This window comes from Thamnophis sirtalis, unplaced genomic scaffold (genome assembly GCF_051295495.1).
Source record: "Thamnophis sirtalis isolate CommonGarterSnake01/CBP01778 unplaced genomic scaffold, rThaSir2_p1.2 scaffold_8, whole genome shotgun sequence".
Taxonomy (NCBI): Eukaryota; Metazoa; Chordata; class Lepidosauria; order Squamata; family Natricidae; genus Thamnophis; species Thamnophis sirtalis.
Window position 1 is genome coordinate 399,624 of NW_028261388.1, and position 13,788 is coordinate 413,411.

The window sequence follows — 13,788 nt, forward strand, 5'->3', positions numbered from 1 at the left end:
GCTCTTGGAAGGGAGAGAACCAGGGCGGCTGGAGGCCATCCCTTGGCTTTTCAGCAGGCAGATTCCCACCCAAGAAGCCCACGGAGGCGGCAGTGGCCTCTGGCGGCCCAGGGATCCACCTTGGGAGGCTGAAGGGAGCAGCCCATCTGCCAGGAAGGCTCCGCCTCTCCCTGCTGCGCCAGGAGAGCCAGGCTCCCTGCCCAGGGTTCCGCCCGGAGGAAAGGAGCACCAAAGGCACCGTTTATATCCACCATGCTGACTTTAGTGTGTCAGGTGACCCTACAAGAGGCAAAGGTAAATCTGTAGCTAGGATGCACGAGAGTTTGTTAGCTTTTCAATTGCCAAACTGATATCTCCTTCTGTGTCCATGAGAGCCTGAAGGTTCAGCTCCTGGTTGGGGAAGCCCATCGCTCTGAGCTGCTCCAACTGGATCTGGTACAGGGCCTCTGGCGCTTGCTGTTCCATGTCTTCCTCCTCCTCCTCCTCCTCCTTTTCTTCATCATCTGCTTTGGACGCGTTGCTCTCCAGCTCCAAGCTCTCTTCGATGGAGATGAAGCTCTCTGCTTCTGAGGACAGGCTGTCCCCCTCCTCAGAGTCCTCCATGCTTTCCAGGTCGACATCGGGGTCTGTCAAAGCCTGCAGGAAATCGGGGACTTCCCTGGTGAGGACCAGCAGGCTCATCTGCAGCTGGAGGAGAGCCTGGACCGCTCGGGGGTTGGTCAGCAGCAGGGCGGAGGCTGACTTGGCCACTTTGGACGGGAGCTGCTGGGCCCACTCCTGAGGCGGAGGACCCTCGTTCCTCATGGGGGAGTTGCAGTGGCTGAGGAAGGCCTGCGTGGGGCCGTTGGGCTTCGTGAGGGCGTTGGAGATGTTCTGCATGAACTCCAGGTTGTCCGTCAGCTGATGAACCATGTTTTGGATGCTTTCCGTCTTGCTAGGCCCTGGACGGACTCCGGGGCCCAACGCTAGCAGGATGTAACCTTGTTCAGTGCCGTTACCGGCGTTGCTGATGTCACCGTTGCATATATTGTCACCACCGCTGCTGTTCGGTTGGGGTGCCCAGGGGTTCGGTAGGGGTTCCCTGTTCTCCGTCCGGGAGAGAGGGCTGGCCCCCCCAGGGGAAGGTTTGGGGTCTGAGAGAGGAAACGAACTGCCCTGGAACTGGGCCTGCACCGCGTTCAGCATCGGGACCTCGATGTCGTTGTACAGCTGTTGCAGGGCGCTGTAGCCCCCCGGGGTGCTCTCCAGGTTGCTCAGGGCTCGGTCGTGGTTCCTGATGATCTCGTCCATGACGGCCGGGCTGGTGGCCACATCGATCATTTCCCGTAGGAATTCGGAGTTGTTGAGGATGTGGTTGATCTCGGGGTTCTGTTCGGCCAGCTGCTGCATCTGTGGCACGGACATGATCATCTGCCTGACCTGCTCGGTGTCCCCAAAAAGGTTCTGCACAAAGGGGTGCTGCATCACTTCGATGATGAGCTCCTGCCGGGTGGCGTCCTGCTCCTGGGCTTCGCTGACAAAGTCAGAGACGTCCTGGGCATTCAGGTCCAGCACGTTCATGCCGGTCACCCCGATGAGGAAACCCAGGAGGAGCGGGTTGCTGTTCAAGGCGGAGGCATCCAGGTTCAGGGTGACCATCTGGAGCAGAAGGTTCTCCATGGTCTGGGCCACAATTTCATGGCAGGAGGCCATCAGGTCTTCAGGCTGGCTGCTCCAGTCCGAAAGGTCCAGGCTGTGTTCCGAGGAGATCTCTCGCATGGCTGGCGGTGGCGGGAAGGCGGTGGGTGCGGCTGGACTGTCCCTGGGGCTGCCCGAGGGCTTCCTCTGGGACTTGATGAAGAGATGGACTTTGGACCCATCGCCAATCTTGCGCTGCACAAGCGTGTCCTGGTCATTGAGGATCTCACCAGCAAAGATGAGGGACAGCTGCTCGGGAGGGGTCTTGAAGCGCTCAGCAATCAGCTTCTTGAACTCCTGGACACGGGTGCTGTCGGCCACCTCAAATGGCTCCTTGCGCTTGAGGGTCTTGACGGTGACTCTGATGACCCGGCTTCTGTGGTTCGCAGTGGCCCCAGGGGCTCTTTTGCTCTCGGACATGGCCGCTAGAGGCTGCGGCCGTGCTCTGGACGGTGGCGAAGGCCCTTGTGAAGAGAGCAGAGGCTGGGGGAGAAAGAGGAGAGGGGAAGCGGGACGTCTCTTTCCAGTGAGGCAGGGGTGCTTGTGAGGAGGTGGGGAGGGGCCAGTGGTCTCCTGCCCCCTTGTGTCTCAGCACCAGCCAAGGCCAGAGCATACATACCAGCGAGATGTTGCCCTTCTCTTCCGTGCTCACAACCTGGCCGATTCCTTCATTTTCCTTTCCTCCCCTCTGTTGCTGCCTTGGGCATCTCTTCTCCCTGGACCTGGCTGGACTGTGATCTCACCGCTGACCTCACAGAGACCTGGGACACAGTTGGTGGACCACATCTCCAGGGTGTTTGTCCTCATGAAGTTTGGCCAACATCCCTCTCCACCTACGCAGGGTGGAGTCCAGTCCCCGGGGCTTCTTGGGCACTCGGCTACTCTGGTCTTGCACCACCCAAGCCCCTGGTGTCACAGGTCCACGGACAGGTTGTGGGAAGGACCTGGCCTGCCTCTCCAGTCACCCGTAACCATCCCAGGAGAATATGTCTAGCAGGGCTGGAACGAGGGCTCCTTGGTGCTCTCAGAGCTTGTTTCCTTGCAGAGGTTTCATGACCCAACTAGGGAAGACCAGCAGTGCTTGAAGGGAGGGAGGGGGTTTCTCTCTGTTTGCACTTTGCTATCTAGCACTGATGATGTTCCCTAGCTCGGTCATGAAACATCTGCAAGAAAGCCTCCAAGGCCAAACAGCACCAAGGACGCTGCAATTCAACCCTGAGCTCCAAATATTACATTCTAATGACACATTTATTTTATTGATGATACGTTTTATTGGTGATGCCCAGCCTGAACTGCCTCCCTTGGCATTCCCACCCTGCCCCTGGGGGCAAAAGAGGACACGCCCACTCCCTCCTGCCCACATGTCTCCCCTCGGTCTCTTCTGCAGGCCTCCCAGTCTCCTTCCAGCTGCTTCACCTCCTGGAGCTGACTGGGGGGGAGGAAAGAGCAGGAAGGGCCTGGGGCTTCTCCAAGGGGACAAAGCAACCCTGCCAAACTCTCCAAGAGGGCATGGAGAACAGGCCCCCTTCAAGATTGAGTGATTGATTTGCTCATTTGGATGCCACGGAATGCCAATCAACCTGCCTTGCTCTTGCAGTTTTTCTTCCAGAAGGGAATCATTCGGGGCCTCCTGGAAAATGACTCCCCCCCCCACTACTCTGGAGGAGGAGGAGGAGGAGGAGGAGGAGGAGGAGGAGGGTCTCTCAGCAAGGTTCTGCCAGTCCAGGCCTGGTGCCCACCCCCTGTCAACCCCTGAGGCCCAGCTGATGCTTGGGCTGAGCCTCCCAGAATAAAGTATAGAATTCAGTCCCCAAACCCAGCCTGAGCGTCCCCACTACTCCTGACCGTGGGAAAGGAAGGCAAAGCCCCCCTCCCCCAGCTGTGAAGGGTCCTCTCCCCTCTGAGCCACTGAGTAGCCTTGGAGTGTGAGCCCCCTTCCTGGTGGGAATGAGCAGGCAGGGAGGCTGCTTGTCTTTCACTTTTGGTTTATAGCGTGGAGCAGATGTGGAAGAACCTGTGACAGGGATGTCACCCCCAGCGCAGGGGAGGCCTCCGGGTTCCCCTCTGACTCCCTGGAACGGCTTCATCCGGCTGCCTGGGGATGGCGCCTCTCCAATGGGCACCCATGGCTACCAACCTGCGCTTGGAGTTGGCGCAGCCCCTTCCTTCCCGGGAGAAGAGAGAGGGGGATGCCCCTACTCCAGAACAGCCGGTAGTTCTTCCGAGGGAGAGCCGGCGGCCAGGGCTCCCGGCGCAGAGGTGAGCCCTAGGCCCTTCATGTGCAGCAGGAACCAGGGTAGGAGCACCGGGGCTTCCTCCCTCAGCATCTGCAGGCCCTGCTCCATCTGCACCCAGGCCTGGATGGCCTTGGGGCTGGACAAGGCGGCCACCATCTCTGGCCTCTGCATCTGCCGGTAGAAGCTCTGCAGCTGCTGCTGGACGTGGTCCTGGTGGGGGCCCTGCGTCCCTTCGTTGGCCAGCAGGGCGTTCTGCATGAGGGAGAGCATCGCACGCTGGGTGTAAGCGTTGCAGAGGTTGACAATCAGGGCCTGGACGCCCCCCACGTTAGCCGCTCCTGCCCCGGGGTTGGGCCCAAGGCTGGGCAGGGAAGACCCAAGGAGGCCGGGAAGGCTGCTGAAGAGGCCGCCTTCCTCGTTGCTCGAGTTGTTGGTGCAAAACCTCCCGTAGCTGTTGGAGATGGGGAAAGAGTCGGAGCACAGGGAGCCTCCTCCCTCGCCGTCCCTGGCCTTGTGTTCTGCAGAAGGGTTCCGGGCCAGGGTGACGTAAGGGCTGGGGGTGGCAAGGGGGCCCTGGCCCGCATTCAGCCCTGGCTCCTGGACCTCACTGTTGAGTTGCCTCAAGGGGTTGTCTCCACCGGGAGTGTTGCTCTGAACACTCAGCAGGAGTGGCTCCGGGTTCTTCAGGTCCTGCTCCACCTCAGAGTTCTTGGCCAGGTCCATGATTTCTCTCATCTTGTCCAAGATCACCCGCATGATGCCCATGTTGTTCAGGATGTGGCAGATGGCAGGGAACTGCTGAGCCAGCTGCTGGATCTCTGGGTTGGCCAAGATCAGCTGCCGTACCTTCTGAACAACCATCTCGGAGGTTGGCATCTGGTGCCACTCTGGGGGGGCCCAAGAACCATGGCAGGTTGGCTTCAAAGCCGGCAGGGTCAGGCTGGTGCCGGTTGGTGCCAGGGTGCAGCTTGGGGTCCTGGGCACGTAGGACGATTGAGTAGGGTCTTCTGGGCCTCCCTTCGGGGACCGGATGACCAGGTGGACGGTCATCCCATCACTGATCCCGCACTGCTGGAGGGTGCACTGGTCCTTCAAGATCCTCCCGAAGAAGACCAGCACCAACTGGCGTCTCTCACACTGGAAGTGCTTGGAAAGCCCCTCCTTGAACTGCCGGATGGTTGTTTCCCGAGGCAGCGCAAACTGGGCGTTGCCCTGGGGAGATTTGGCAGTGACGCAGACGAAGTTGGGGTTGGAGGCCAGGCCGGGGCAGCCGTGGGGGGCGCTTTCTTGGTGCATGTTCATGGCCTCCATGGTGCATGGAGGAGGAAGAGGAGGAGGAGGAGGGGCCTGCTTAGGGGGGGAGACGCCCGGGATCTCTTGCTTTCCTCAACAAGGGGAATCGGTTGGGGTCAAGTCTCCGAGATGGACGGACTTTCTCGGTTGGGAAGCGAACCGGTACCCTGGAAGCCCAGCATGGGTGGGTGTCAGAGCCCCCTCCCAGGCCTCCCCCTCCTATTACCTTCCTTCCTGCTTTCTGAGCCCAGGAGCTGCTCCCTCCATTATCCCAGCCAGGTGGGGGCGTCACTGTGACATCAACCGGTGTCACCCCAGGGCCAAGCGGGTCAAAGGAGCACCCGGGAGCCGGTCTGGGGCCCTGAGCTGCCTTGCAGGCCAAGGCCTCTTGCCCACCGGCAGGGCCGCCTCACCACCTCCTGCTCTGCAGGAATCCGCTTCCCAGGGTTGGAGGGCGCCGGAAGCGAAGGGGGTGGGTGGGGATTCTTGTGCTTGAGGAGGGTATCCTGTATCTCTCCAGAAGCTAGAATACAACTGGTTGCCCAGATCTGCCATCCCATAATAAGCTGGACGATAGGCTTCCCGGGGGGAGGAACCTTAGGAAGATGCTTGGAGTGCAGCATTGCAGGCTGACTCTGCCCACAGACAGGAGTTCGATGCGGACCGGCTCAAGGTTGACACAGCCTCCCATCCTTCTGAGGTCAGTAAAATGACAACAAAAGGCGGACTCTGTAAACGGCTGTAAGTCTAAGCGCCGTTGCCCTGGCTATTTGGGATGCCCTGCCTTCTTCCAGCAGGAAACCAGATCCACGCCTGGCGCTCCACAGGCACCAGAGACTCTGCCAGGCCACAATACGGGCACTTTAGTTTCCATCCCCTTTCCGAGCAGTTCTTCAACTAATCTGAATCCATATCATTCTATAGAACAATGTTTCTCAACCTTGGCAACTTTCGCATTCGCTGGCTGGGGAATTCTGGGAGTTGAAGTCCGGACATCTTCAAGTTGCCAAGGTTGAGAAACATTGTTCTATAGCCTGCCATTGGCTGAGTGGGACAGCTATAGAAATTGGAGGGAGGGAGGGATGGCTCAATAAACAAATGGTGTTTAACTGCCCTTTGATACACACAGTACTTTGCAAAGCCCAAATAAGTCAGCCATGTTATGACTCCTTCACAACATGCTGAATCTTAAACCTGGTGTGTTATTATGTGAGCTACCAGCTTTACACAACCTCAAGACTGCTGCGTCCAGCGAGCTAACAGGACGAGGCGGGCATTTTGATCTCCAAACGTGGAAAGGGCTCCCTCGGATAGACTCACTCAGCTGTGAGGAGCAGGAGGACGTGGCCCACCCAGGGGTCCCTGGGGGCCTTTGGCAAATCCTTCCGTTTCATCCCTCCGCAGTCAAACAGGAGAGACAGAAGCAGCAAAGGAACCCCCCCCCCCACTCCTCGGTTGGCACTGCCATTCATCCATTCCTGCCACTGTAGGGTTTTACATGGATTGATGGATTCTTCCTTCTGCAACTCGGTGTTCGAGCGTGGGGACCACACGGTGGACCAGCTGGAACCACCTGGGGCCTGCAAGATGCTGTTGCCGGCCTCAAGGAAATGCTGCCCTCTTGCTCCTCCTCCTCCTCCTCCTCCTCGGGGGTCTCCCACCTAGCAGCCAGTCGAGCCAAGCAGCCCCTGGGCCAAATGGCCATGGAGCCCTTGGCAGGACTGGGATGTCTACCGTCACGATGGTCTCCTGTGGGTCGGCTGCAGCTATTATCCCCCACATCCCCTGTGGCCCCCCATGTCAAGGCTGTTCCTCAGCACTTGGCCTTTGGACAGGGGACATCATCCAACCAGTGGCCACCAGTGCAGACCACGGCGGGGTCTATGGAGATTCTCGGTCATGCAGGTCACGGTTCTCCCGAGGGGCCTTTTCCAAAAGGCAACTGGAATGTCTTGGGGGCTTTTTCTTCTTTCTTTTCCTTGAAACGTTTCGCTTCTCAACCAAGAAGCGTCTTCAGAACCGAAGAAACTTCTTGGATGAGAAGCGAAACATTTTGAAGGGAAACAATCCGGGAAGTCCAGGTGCCCCTTGGAAGACCCCCCGGGGATCCTGGCTCATTGCAAGAGACGGGAGCAGGGAAGAGGGTGAGGTGGTTGCCAGCCCCCCATGGAAGGTTGCCAGCCCAGCCCCAGATTTCTCCTCTTAGAGAGGAGGGCCAAACCCCCTGAATGTCGTTGGAGGTTCTGACCCCTGGAAGTGCCAGGAAGCGAGTCCCACCTGAAGGGCTGGAGGCCCGGGGCAACACAGGCGACAGGAGACGGGGTGAAAGATTTAAAGCTTTTAATCAGAAACCATGAAATCCATTCCTTTATGAAGCTCTAGCCTCCCCCGAAGGGCCCCGTCCGCTCCGCCAAGGGCTCAGCCCCGGCACTTCACAGCTTGTACGTCTGCTGCTTCGAAGGGGGTGGTTGTGCCGAGCAGCCCCGCAGGCGGACGCTGAGTGGGGGGCTGCAGAAGAAGTCATCCGCCGCCAGGCTCTGCCAGATCTCGGGAGCAGAGAAGTCCTCCTCGTCCCCTGGGCCGGAGGGGGGCACAATGTTGCAGAGAGAAGTGATGGAATACGATCTCCGGGCGGGGCGCTCTGATCGGCCGCCTCTCTCTGCCGCCGGTTCGTCGGTCGCCAAGGCCTGCAGCCTCTGCTGAATCTCCATCAGCCCCCGGATCTCTTTGGGGCTCCAGCTTGCCAGGAGGACATCTGTGTTCTGAATCTGCTGCAAGAGCGCCAGAATCTGCTCCCGGGAGTTTCTGGATCCGGCCACGTACCTCTGGGCAGCTTTGCCCACCCCGTCTGAGCCGAGGCCCTGACCGGTGGGGTGTCTGGAGGGGCTGCTCGCCATGCTCTGCACGAGGTGCTTGATGATCTGGTGGAACAAGGTCTTCACCGCTGCCGAGGCCAGCTGGCCCGTCTCCCCTCGCAAGTTGCCACTCTCCCCTCTGCTGTGGTCATTGCCAGCCGTCGTGCCGGCGTTCTGGCCACTAGGCCTCAGGGGCCACATTTTGGGGGAAGGCAGATGCTGCCTGGCCCACCCAGACTTCTCGCTCTGGCCAAAGGAGGGCTGGTGGCCTCCCGGGGCTCCTGAGCAGACGGTGGGCGCCGATCTCTTGGGGAGCGCCTTCTGCACCAGGCCCTGCACCTTCATCAGCACCTCCTGCAAGGCCGTGTTGCCGTCCCCACTGGGGACGCTGCCGGGACAAGGCTGAGCCTGGGGTGGGGATTTGATGATCTCCCGCACGGCAGCCGGGTTCCTGGCCAGCTCCAACAGCCACCTCATGCCCTCCGGGGAGCTGAAGACGTGGCTGATCTCGGGGGCCCTCCGGATCACCTGCCGTACCTGGGGGCTCTTGGTGGCCAACTTCTTCATCAGGTCGGGGCTGGAGAGTTTGCTCTGGATGAAGGGGTTCTCCAGGAGCCGCAGCATCAGCTCAGGGTTGGACATCAGCTGGTTCTGGAACTCCGTGAAATTGGCCGTGTTCAGGCCCAGGCTGGCCGTCAGCTCCCGCAAGCCATCACTGGCGAAAGTGCCGCCCCTGGGGGCCTTGGGCTCTGGGCCCAGGTCAGTTGGGAGGGTGGGCCCCTGCTGGGGTGGGCAGGCCTGTTGGGATCGGACGACGACATAGACGGCCGCGTTGCTGTCCAGGTGGATCCCGTGCTGGGCGAGGGACTTGTGGTCTTTCAGGATCCTTCCGACGTAGACCAGCACGATTTGGGAAGGAGAAGAGGACAAGTGCCTGGCCACGTGCTCCTTGAATTCCCTCACCAGCATGTCCTTGTGGACCAAGAACTCTTCCTTCTGCCAGGGCGTCTTCACAATTACCCGGACAACTTGTGGCTCTTTGGTGGCTCTGAAGTCAACTCCTGGGATTATCTGGCTTTCAACCATAATGCCCCAAAGTTTCCCTCCTCTCTTCTGGGAAAAGAATGAGGGCCAAGCAGGTAGCAAGCAGGAACAAGAGATCTCCCTCGGCTGTGGCCGGTCAGAGTCAGAGCGCGCTGCTCATCCCGGCCCAAAAAGAGCCCCTGCCCGGCTTCCTCACTCTGCCCACATGCAAGCTATGGGTCTCCTCTTCTAGCTGCGCCTCCCACCCGCCCACAGAAGCACCACGCCAACCTTCTGATGCGGAATCCGCTGTCTGTGATGTCATTGTGGAGGCCACTGGCTGGTCCTCTGACTGGCCGCCTAGGCTGTCCAGGGGGGAGTTCTGTGGGCAGGGACCTCTCCCGGGGCCAACCTACGCAAGCCACAGGTGGCAGCATCCCAGCGCACAGTTGCTGGCCCCAGAAGACAACACAACAGCTGCACGTCCTGCAGCTTCTTCCCACAACTGACACTTGACTGGGCAGGACATTGAGTGGAATGGTCACAAGCTCAACGCTGCCCACGGCTACGGAAGTTTCCCTTCCACCGTCAGCAGTCCAGCCCCCCCTCCCATCACTGAAGAGCCCCACAGTTCACACACACACACCCAATTAACAATGTCCTCAAGCAAGAGCCCCTTGCTGAAGTTGGGATGGCAACGGATGGCGCAGCTGTCTCCAGCATGGGGCCTTCTGAGCTTGGTGAAGCCCCAGGAAGGCCTCGCCTGGAATTTGGCCTCCACGACACACAGAAGGCGTTGAGGCTTTGGGGGAAAGTGTAGAGAGCAGCAAGGAGGAGGATTAAAGGCCTGCGGACCAAAGCGTAGGAAGAAGGGTTGCGGGATTTGGGCCTGGCCACCCTGGGGAAAAGGAGGACCAGGGTGGACCTGATGGCAGCCTTCCAGTACTTGAGGGGCTTCCATTGATTCTCCAAAGCCCCTGAGGGCAGGAGGAGCAATGGGTGGAAACTAATCAAGAGAGAAGCATCCTGGATCTGAACTTTCCTGACAGTGAGGCCAATTAACCGGTGGAACTACCGACCTCCGGAGGTGGTGGCTGCTCCAACACTGGGGGCTTTTCAGAAGAGGCTGGACAGCCATTGCTCTCAAATTGAATAGGGTCTCCAATTGGAGCAGGGGGCTGGGCTAGAAGACCTCCGGGGTCCCTTCCAGATGTATTCTGATGGATTGATCTGGACGTGTTGGAGTCCTCCCCCGTATCTGTGGTGGGCAGGACCTCTGGCCAGGCTGAGCCAGGAAGATCTCATCTCCTGGGCTAAAAGTCCTTTTCTGCTGGCGGCTGAGCCCGGCTCTCCTCCTCTCCTGGCCCTGGGGGGTTGCTGCTGCCTGGAAGCCCCCTGGCAAAGGGGATTTCAATTCACTCAACAGCCACCCGGGGGCTTCCCCGCTTTCGTGCCTCTGCGGTGGGCTCCACTCCAGCCAGAGGCCTTTGTGGCAGGCCTGGCAGTGCCCGGCTGGGCAATCTGGGCCAAACGTTGCCAATCAGGGGCCTTACACCCTCCCAGTCCAATGGCTGCCCAGCCCATTTGTGAAGATTTGCCAGGTGGAAGACCCCACAGCCCCGGGAGGGAAGCCGTTCCGGTGATTGATTGCTCTCAATGTCAGGGAAATCCTCCTGAAATCCCACTCTGGGCCTCAGGGGCTCTGGGGAGTAAGTCCCTCACCCGCTTTTCTCTGTGACCTTGGGCAGCCCCTCCCCAGGAGAGAGTCCAGCTTTCTCAGCCCCCTCCCCCTGCTCTTTCCCCAGCCTGTCCCGAAAAAGGGGGCCCAGAGCTGGCATTTCAATCTTCCAAATGGGCTTCCTGAATGGGGCTATTTTGTCCAAGACTCTGCCTGAGATTCAGACTTTTCCAGGGGGGTCAACAATATGTACCCCCCTCCCCATTAACCCCGTGGAATGGGTGCGAATCCCTGCTGGGCCTCTGTGCTGCAGCCACTGGCAGTCCCAGGGCAGCCTGGCCCATCTGGGGCCCAGCGTGGGATGAAGGGGGACGTCCGGGGTGCTAAGAGGCTTCCTTCCCCTTCCTCCGCTTTGGGCCTGGGTCAGCCAGAGCAGCCTTGGCCTCCGGGGGCTCCCAGCCCAGCCCTCCCTCCGCCATGGTTCTCCAGGCCAGTTCCCACTCCACCCACGGCTCATGTGAAGAGCATGCAAAATCCTTCCCCTCCCTTGTAACCCCTGAGCCTGGGACCGGTTCCACCACAAATGCGCGAACGACAAAAGCGCGCCTGACTAAACCGCAGTGACAAAACCACGGTGACAAAAACACGCCGACGAATGAGCGCTGAAGCGCGCTGACAACAGCGCGCCAACAGAAGCGCGCTGTAACCCTAACCCTAAACCTTACCTTAACTTAAATCGCGCTTTTGTCGGCGCGCTGTTGTCGGCATGCTTTTGACATCGCGGTTTTAGCGCCACGGTTTTAGCACCGCGGTTTTGTCGTTCACGCATTTGTTGGGTCACACCTGGGACCAGGGTCCGAGTGAAAGGACCCCTCCCACAGGGCCACTCCTGTTTGCCCAGCATCCTCTCCAACACCCAGGCTGAGCGGGGGCAGAGGAGAAGGGGGTGGGGTGTAGGGGAGTTTAATATCCTTCTGTGGGTTGGAAGGAATCTTCTTTGGGGGCTGCTTCCTCCCCAGGGGGCCAAGAATAAGCGGGGACCCCCCCTACCCTCACCCCCTGGCAGCCCAGGAAGCACCAGTAGTGGCCGAGTCGTCCAGAAGAGCCCCGGAGTGAGCGGGGGGGGGGCCTTGTCCAGCCCTCTGGGTCTCTCTCAGGGAGGCCAGCCGGAGCGATCCAGAGAGCCCCCATGCGGCACAAGAGAAGGCCGACTGACCGCTCTGCTGCCCAGCCCAGCCGCTGCCCACAGTCCTCCTCCTGACCCCGGGCAAGAAGCAGGGCACACGTGGGAGGGACAGGCAGGGAGGGGGCAGTTTCTTTAACAGACCAAGGAAGGAGGCGATTCCCCCGGGGGGGGGACAAGGGACCCAAGAATTCGTGCTTCCTCTCCTTCCCCTAAGAGGGAGGCGGCTCTCGCCCTGCAGCGGCCTCCAGCCCAAGTGCCGCGACGGAGTTTCTTCGGGGCTTAGTGGCAGGTCCTTCCCAAATGCGAGAGGACGTGGACGGCCCTCTCCCGGATTGGCTTCGTTCGGACTCCGTAGACAATGGGGTTGAGCATGGGCGGCACGATCACGTAGAGGTCGGCCAGCAGGATGTGGATCCAGCTAGGGATGTTGTGGCCGAAGCGATGGGTGAGGAAGGAGAAGAAGGCCGGCATGTAGAACATGAGGATGACGGAGATGTGGGAGCCGCAGGTGCGGAGAGCTTTCCGCCGGGCTTCCTTGCAGGACAGCTGGAAGACGGCCCGGAGGATCAGGGCGTAAGAGGCGGCGATCAGCACCACGTCGACGCCGGAGGACAGGAGGGTGGTTGTGAAGCCGTACCAGATGTTGACGGTGATGTCCCCGCAAGCCAGGCGGGCGATGCCCATGTGCTCGCAATAGGTGTGGGGCATCGTGCTGTGGCCACAGTAGGGCAGCCTCTTCAGGAGGAAGATGGGGGGGAACATGATGGCCAGCCCCCTGACCACGGCGGCGATGGCCACCTTCCCTATTGCGGAAGGCGTGAGGATGGTCATGTAGCGCAACGGATCGCAAACGGCGACGTAACGGTCGAAGGCCATGGCCAGCAGGATGGTGGACTCCGCGATGAAGCTGAAGTGGGTGAAGAACATCTGGGCGATGCAGGCGTCAAAGGAGATCTTCCTGGAGCCGAACCAGAAGATGGCCAGCATCTCCGGCACAGTGGAGGTGGAGAGCATGAGGTCAGCTACGGCCAGCATGGCCAGGAAGAGGTGCATAGGCTGGTGAAGGCTGCGCTCCGTGGCGATGAGAAAGAGGAGGAAGGCGTTTCCCGCCAGGGCCCCCACGTACATCAGGCAGAAGGGCACCGAGATCCAGATGTGGGAGGCCTCCATGCCTGGGATTCCCGTCAGGACAAAGGTGATGGGGTCAAAGCTGCTGGCGTTGAGGGGGGCCATGGGAGGAGGGAGGCAGCCTTGTCCACTGGGGTCCTGGGGAGACAAAGCGAGAATCCCACCATCAGCCCTCCTGGCAAACCATCCAGGGAAGCGGGGGGGGGGGGGCTCCCTGCGCTGGCTGGCTTCCTTGCAGACGTTTCATGGCCCTAAGGACAGACAGCAGCCCTCCTGACCAGCCCTGATGACCCAGCTGAGATCGGAAAACAAGCCAGCTTGGACAGCACCAAGGACCCCTCCTCTCAACCCTGAGCTACACCCGTTCGCCTTTGTTGGCATCTGAAGAGGTTCTGAGCGTGAGGAGCCCCAGTCAGGACTGGTGAGAAGGAGGAGGAGGAGGAGGAGGAGGAGGAGGAGGAGGAGGAGGAGGAGGAGGAGGAGGAGGAGGAGGAGAGGGAGGAGGAGGAGAGGAGAAGGAGAAGAAGAAGAAGAAGAGGGAGGAGGAAGAAGAAGGAGGAGGAAGAAGGAGGAGGAGAACAAGGAAAAGAAGAAGGAGGAGGAGGAGGAGAACAAGGAGAACGAGGAGAAGAAGGAGGAGGAGGAGGAGGAGGAGGAGGAGGAGGAGGAGGAGGAGGAGGAGGAGGAGGAGGAGGAGGAGGAAAGGGAGGA

General features: G+C 60.0%; 4 protein-coding genes across 4 annotated transcripts; all 4 read right to left on the minus strand.

The window, feature by feature from the left end:
• Window positions 1–240: 240 nt before the first annotated feature.
• LOC106556758 (ubiquilin-1-like) lies at window positions 241–2,097 on the minus strand. Its single transcript, XM_014075743.2, has one exon. The coding sequence runs from the start codon at window positions 2,095–2,097 to the stop codon at window positions 307–309; it is 1,791 nt and encodes a 596-aa protein (XP_013931218.2). The 3' UTR covers window positions 241–306.
• A 1,548-nt stretch (window positions 2,098–3,645) lies between these two features.
• Window positions 3,646–5,225, minus strand: LOC106556757 (ubiquilin-1-like). Its single transcript, XM_014075742.2, has one exon. It carries the CDS (start codon window positions 5,223–5,225, stop codon window positions 3,873–3,875), a length of 1,353 nt encoding a protein of 450 aa, XP_013931217.2. The 3' UTR covers window positions 3,646–3,872.
• A 2,325-nt stretch (window positions 5,226–7,550) lies between these two features.
• On the minus strand, window positions 7,551–9,251 carry LOC148044232 (ubiquilin-2-like). Its single transcript, XM_087720922.1, has one exon. It carries the CDS (start codon window positions 9,146–9,148, stop codon window positions 7,640–7,642), a length of 1,509 nt encoding a protein of 502 aa, XP_087577048.1. The 5' UTR covers window positions 9,149–9,251; the 3' UTR covers window positions 7,551–7,639.
• A 2,977-nt stretch (window positions 9,252–12,228) lies between these two features.
• LOC106556756 (olfactory receptor 52B2) lies at window positions 12,229–13,330 on the minus strand. Its single transcript, XM_087722004.1, has one exon. It carries the CDS (start codon window positions 13,180–13,182, stop codon window positions 12,229–12,231), a length of 954 nt encoding a protein of 317 aa, XP_087578130.1. The 5' UTR covers window positions 13,183–13,330.
• Window positions 13,331–13,788: the final 458 nt, after the last annotated feature.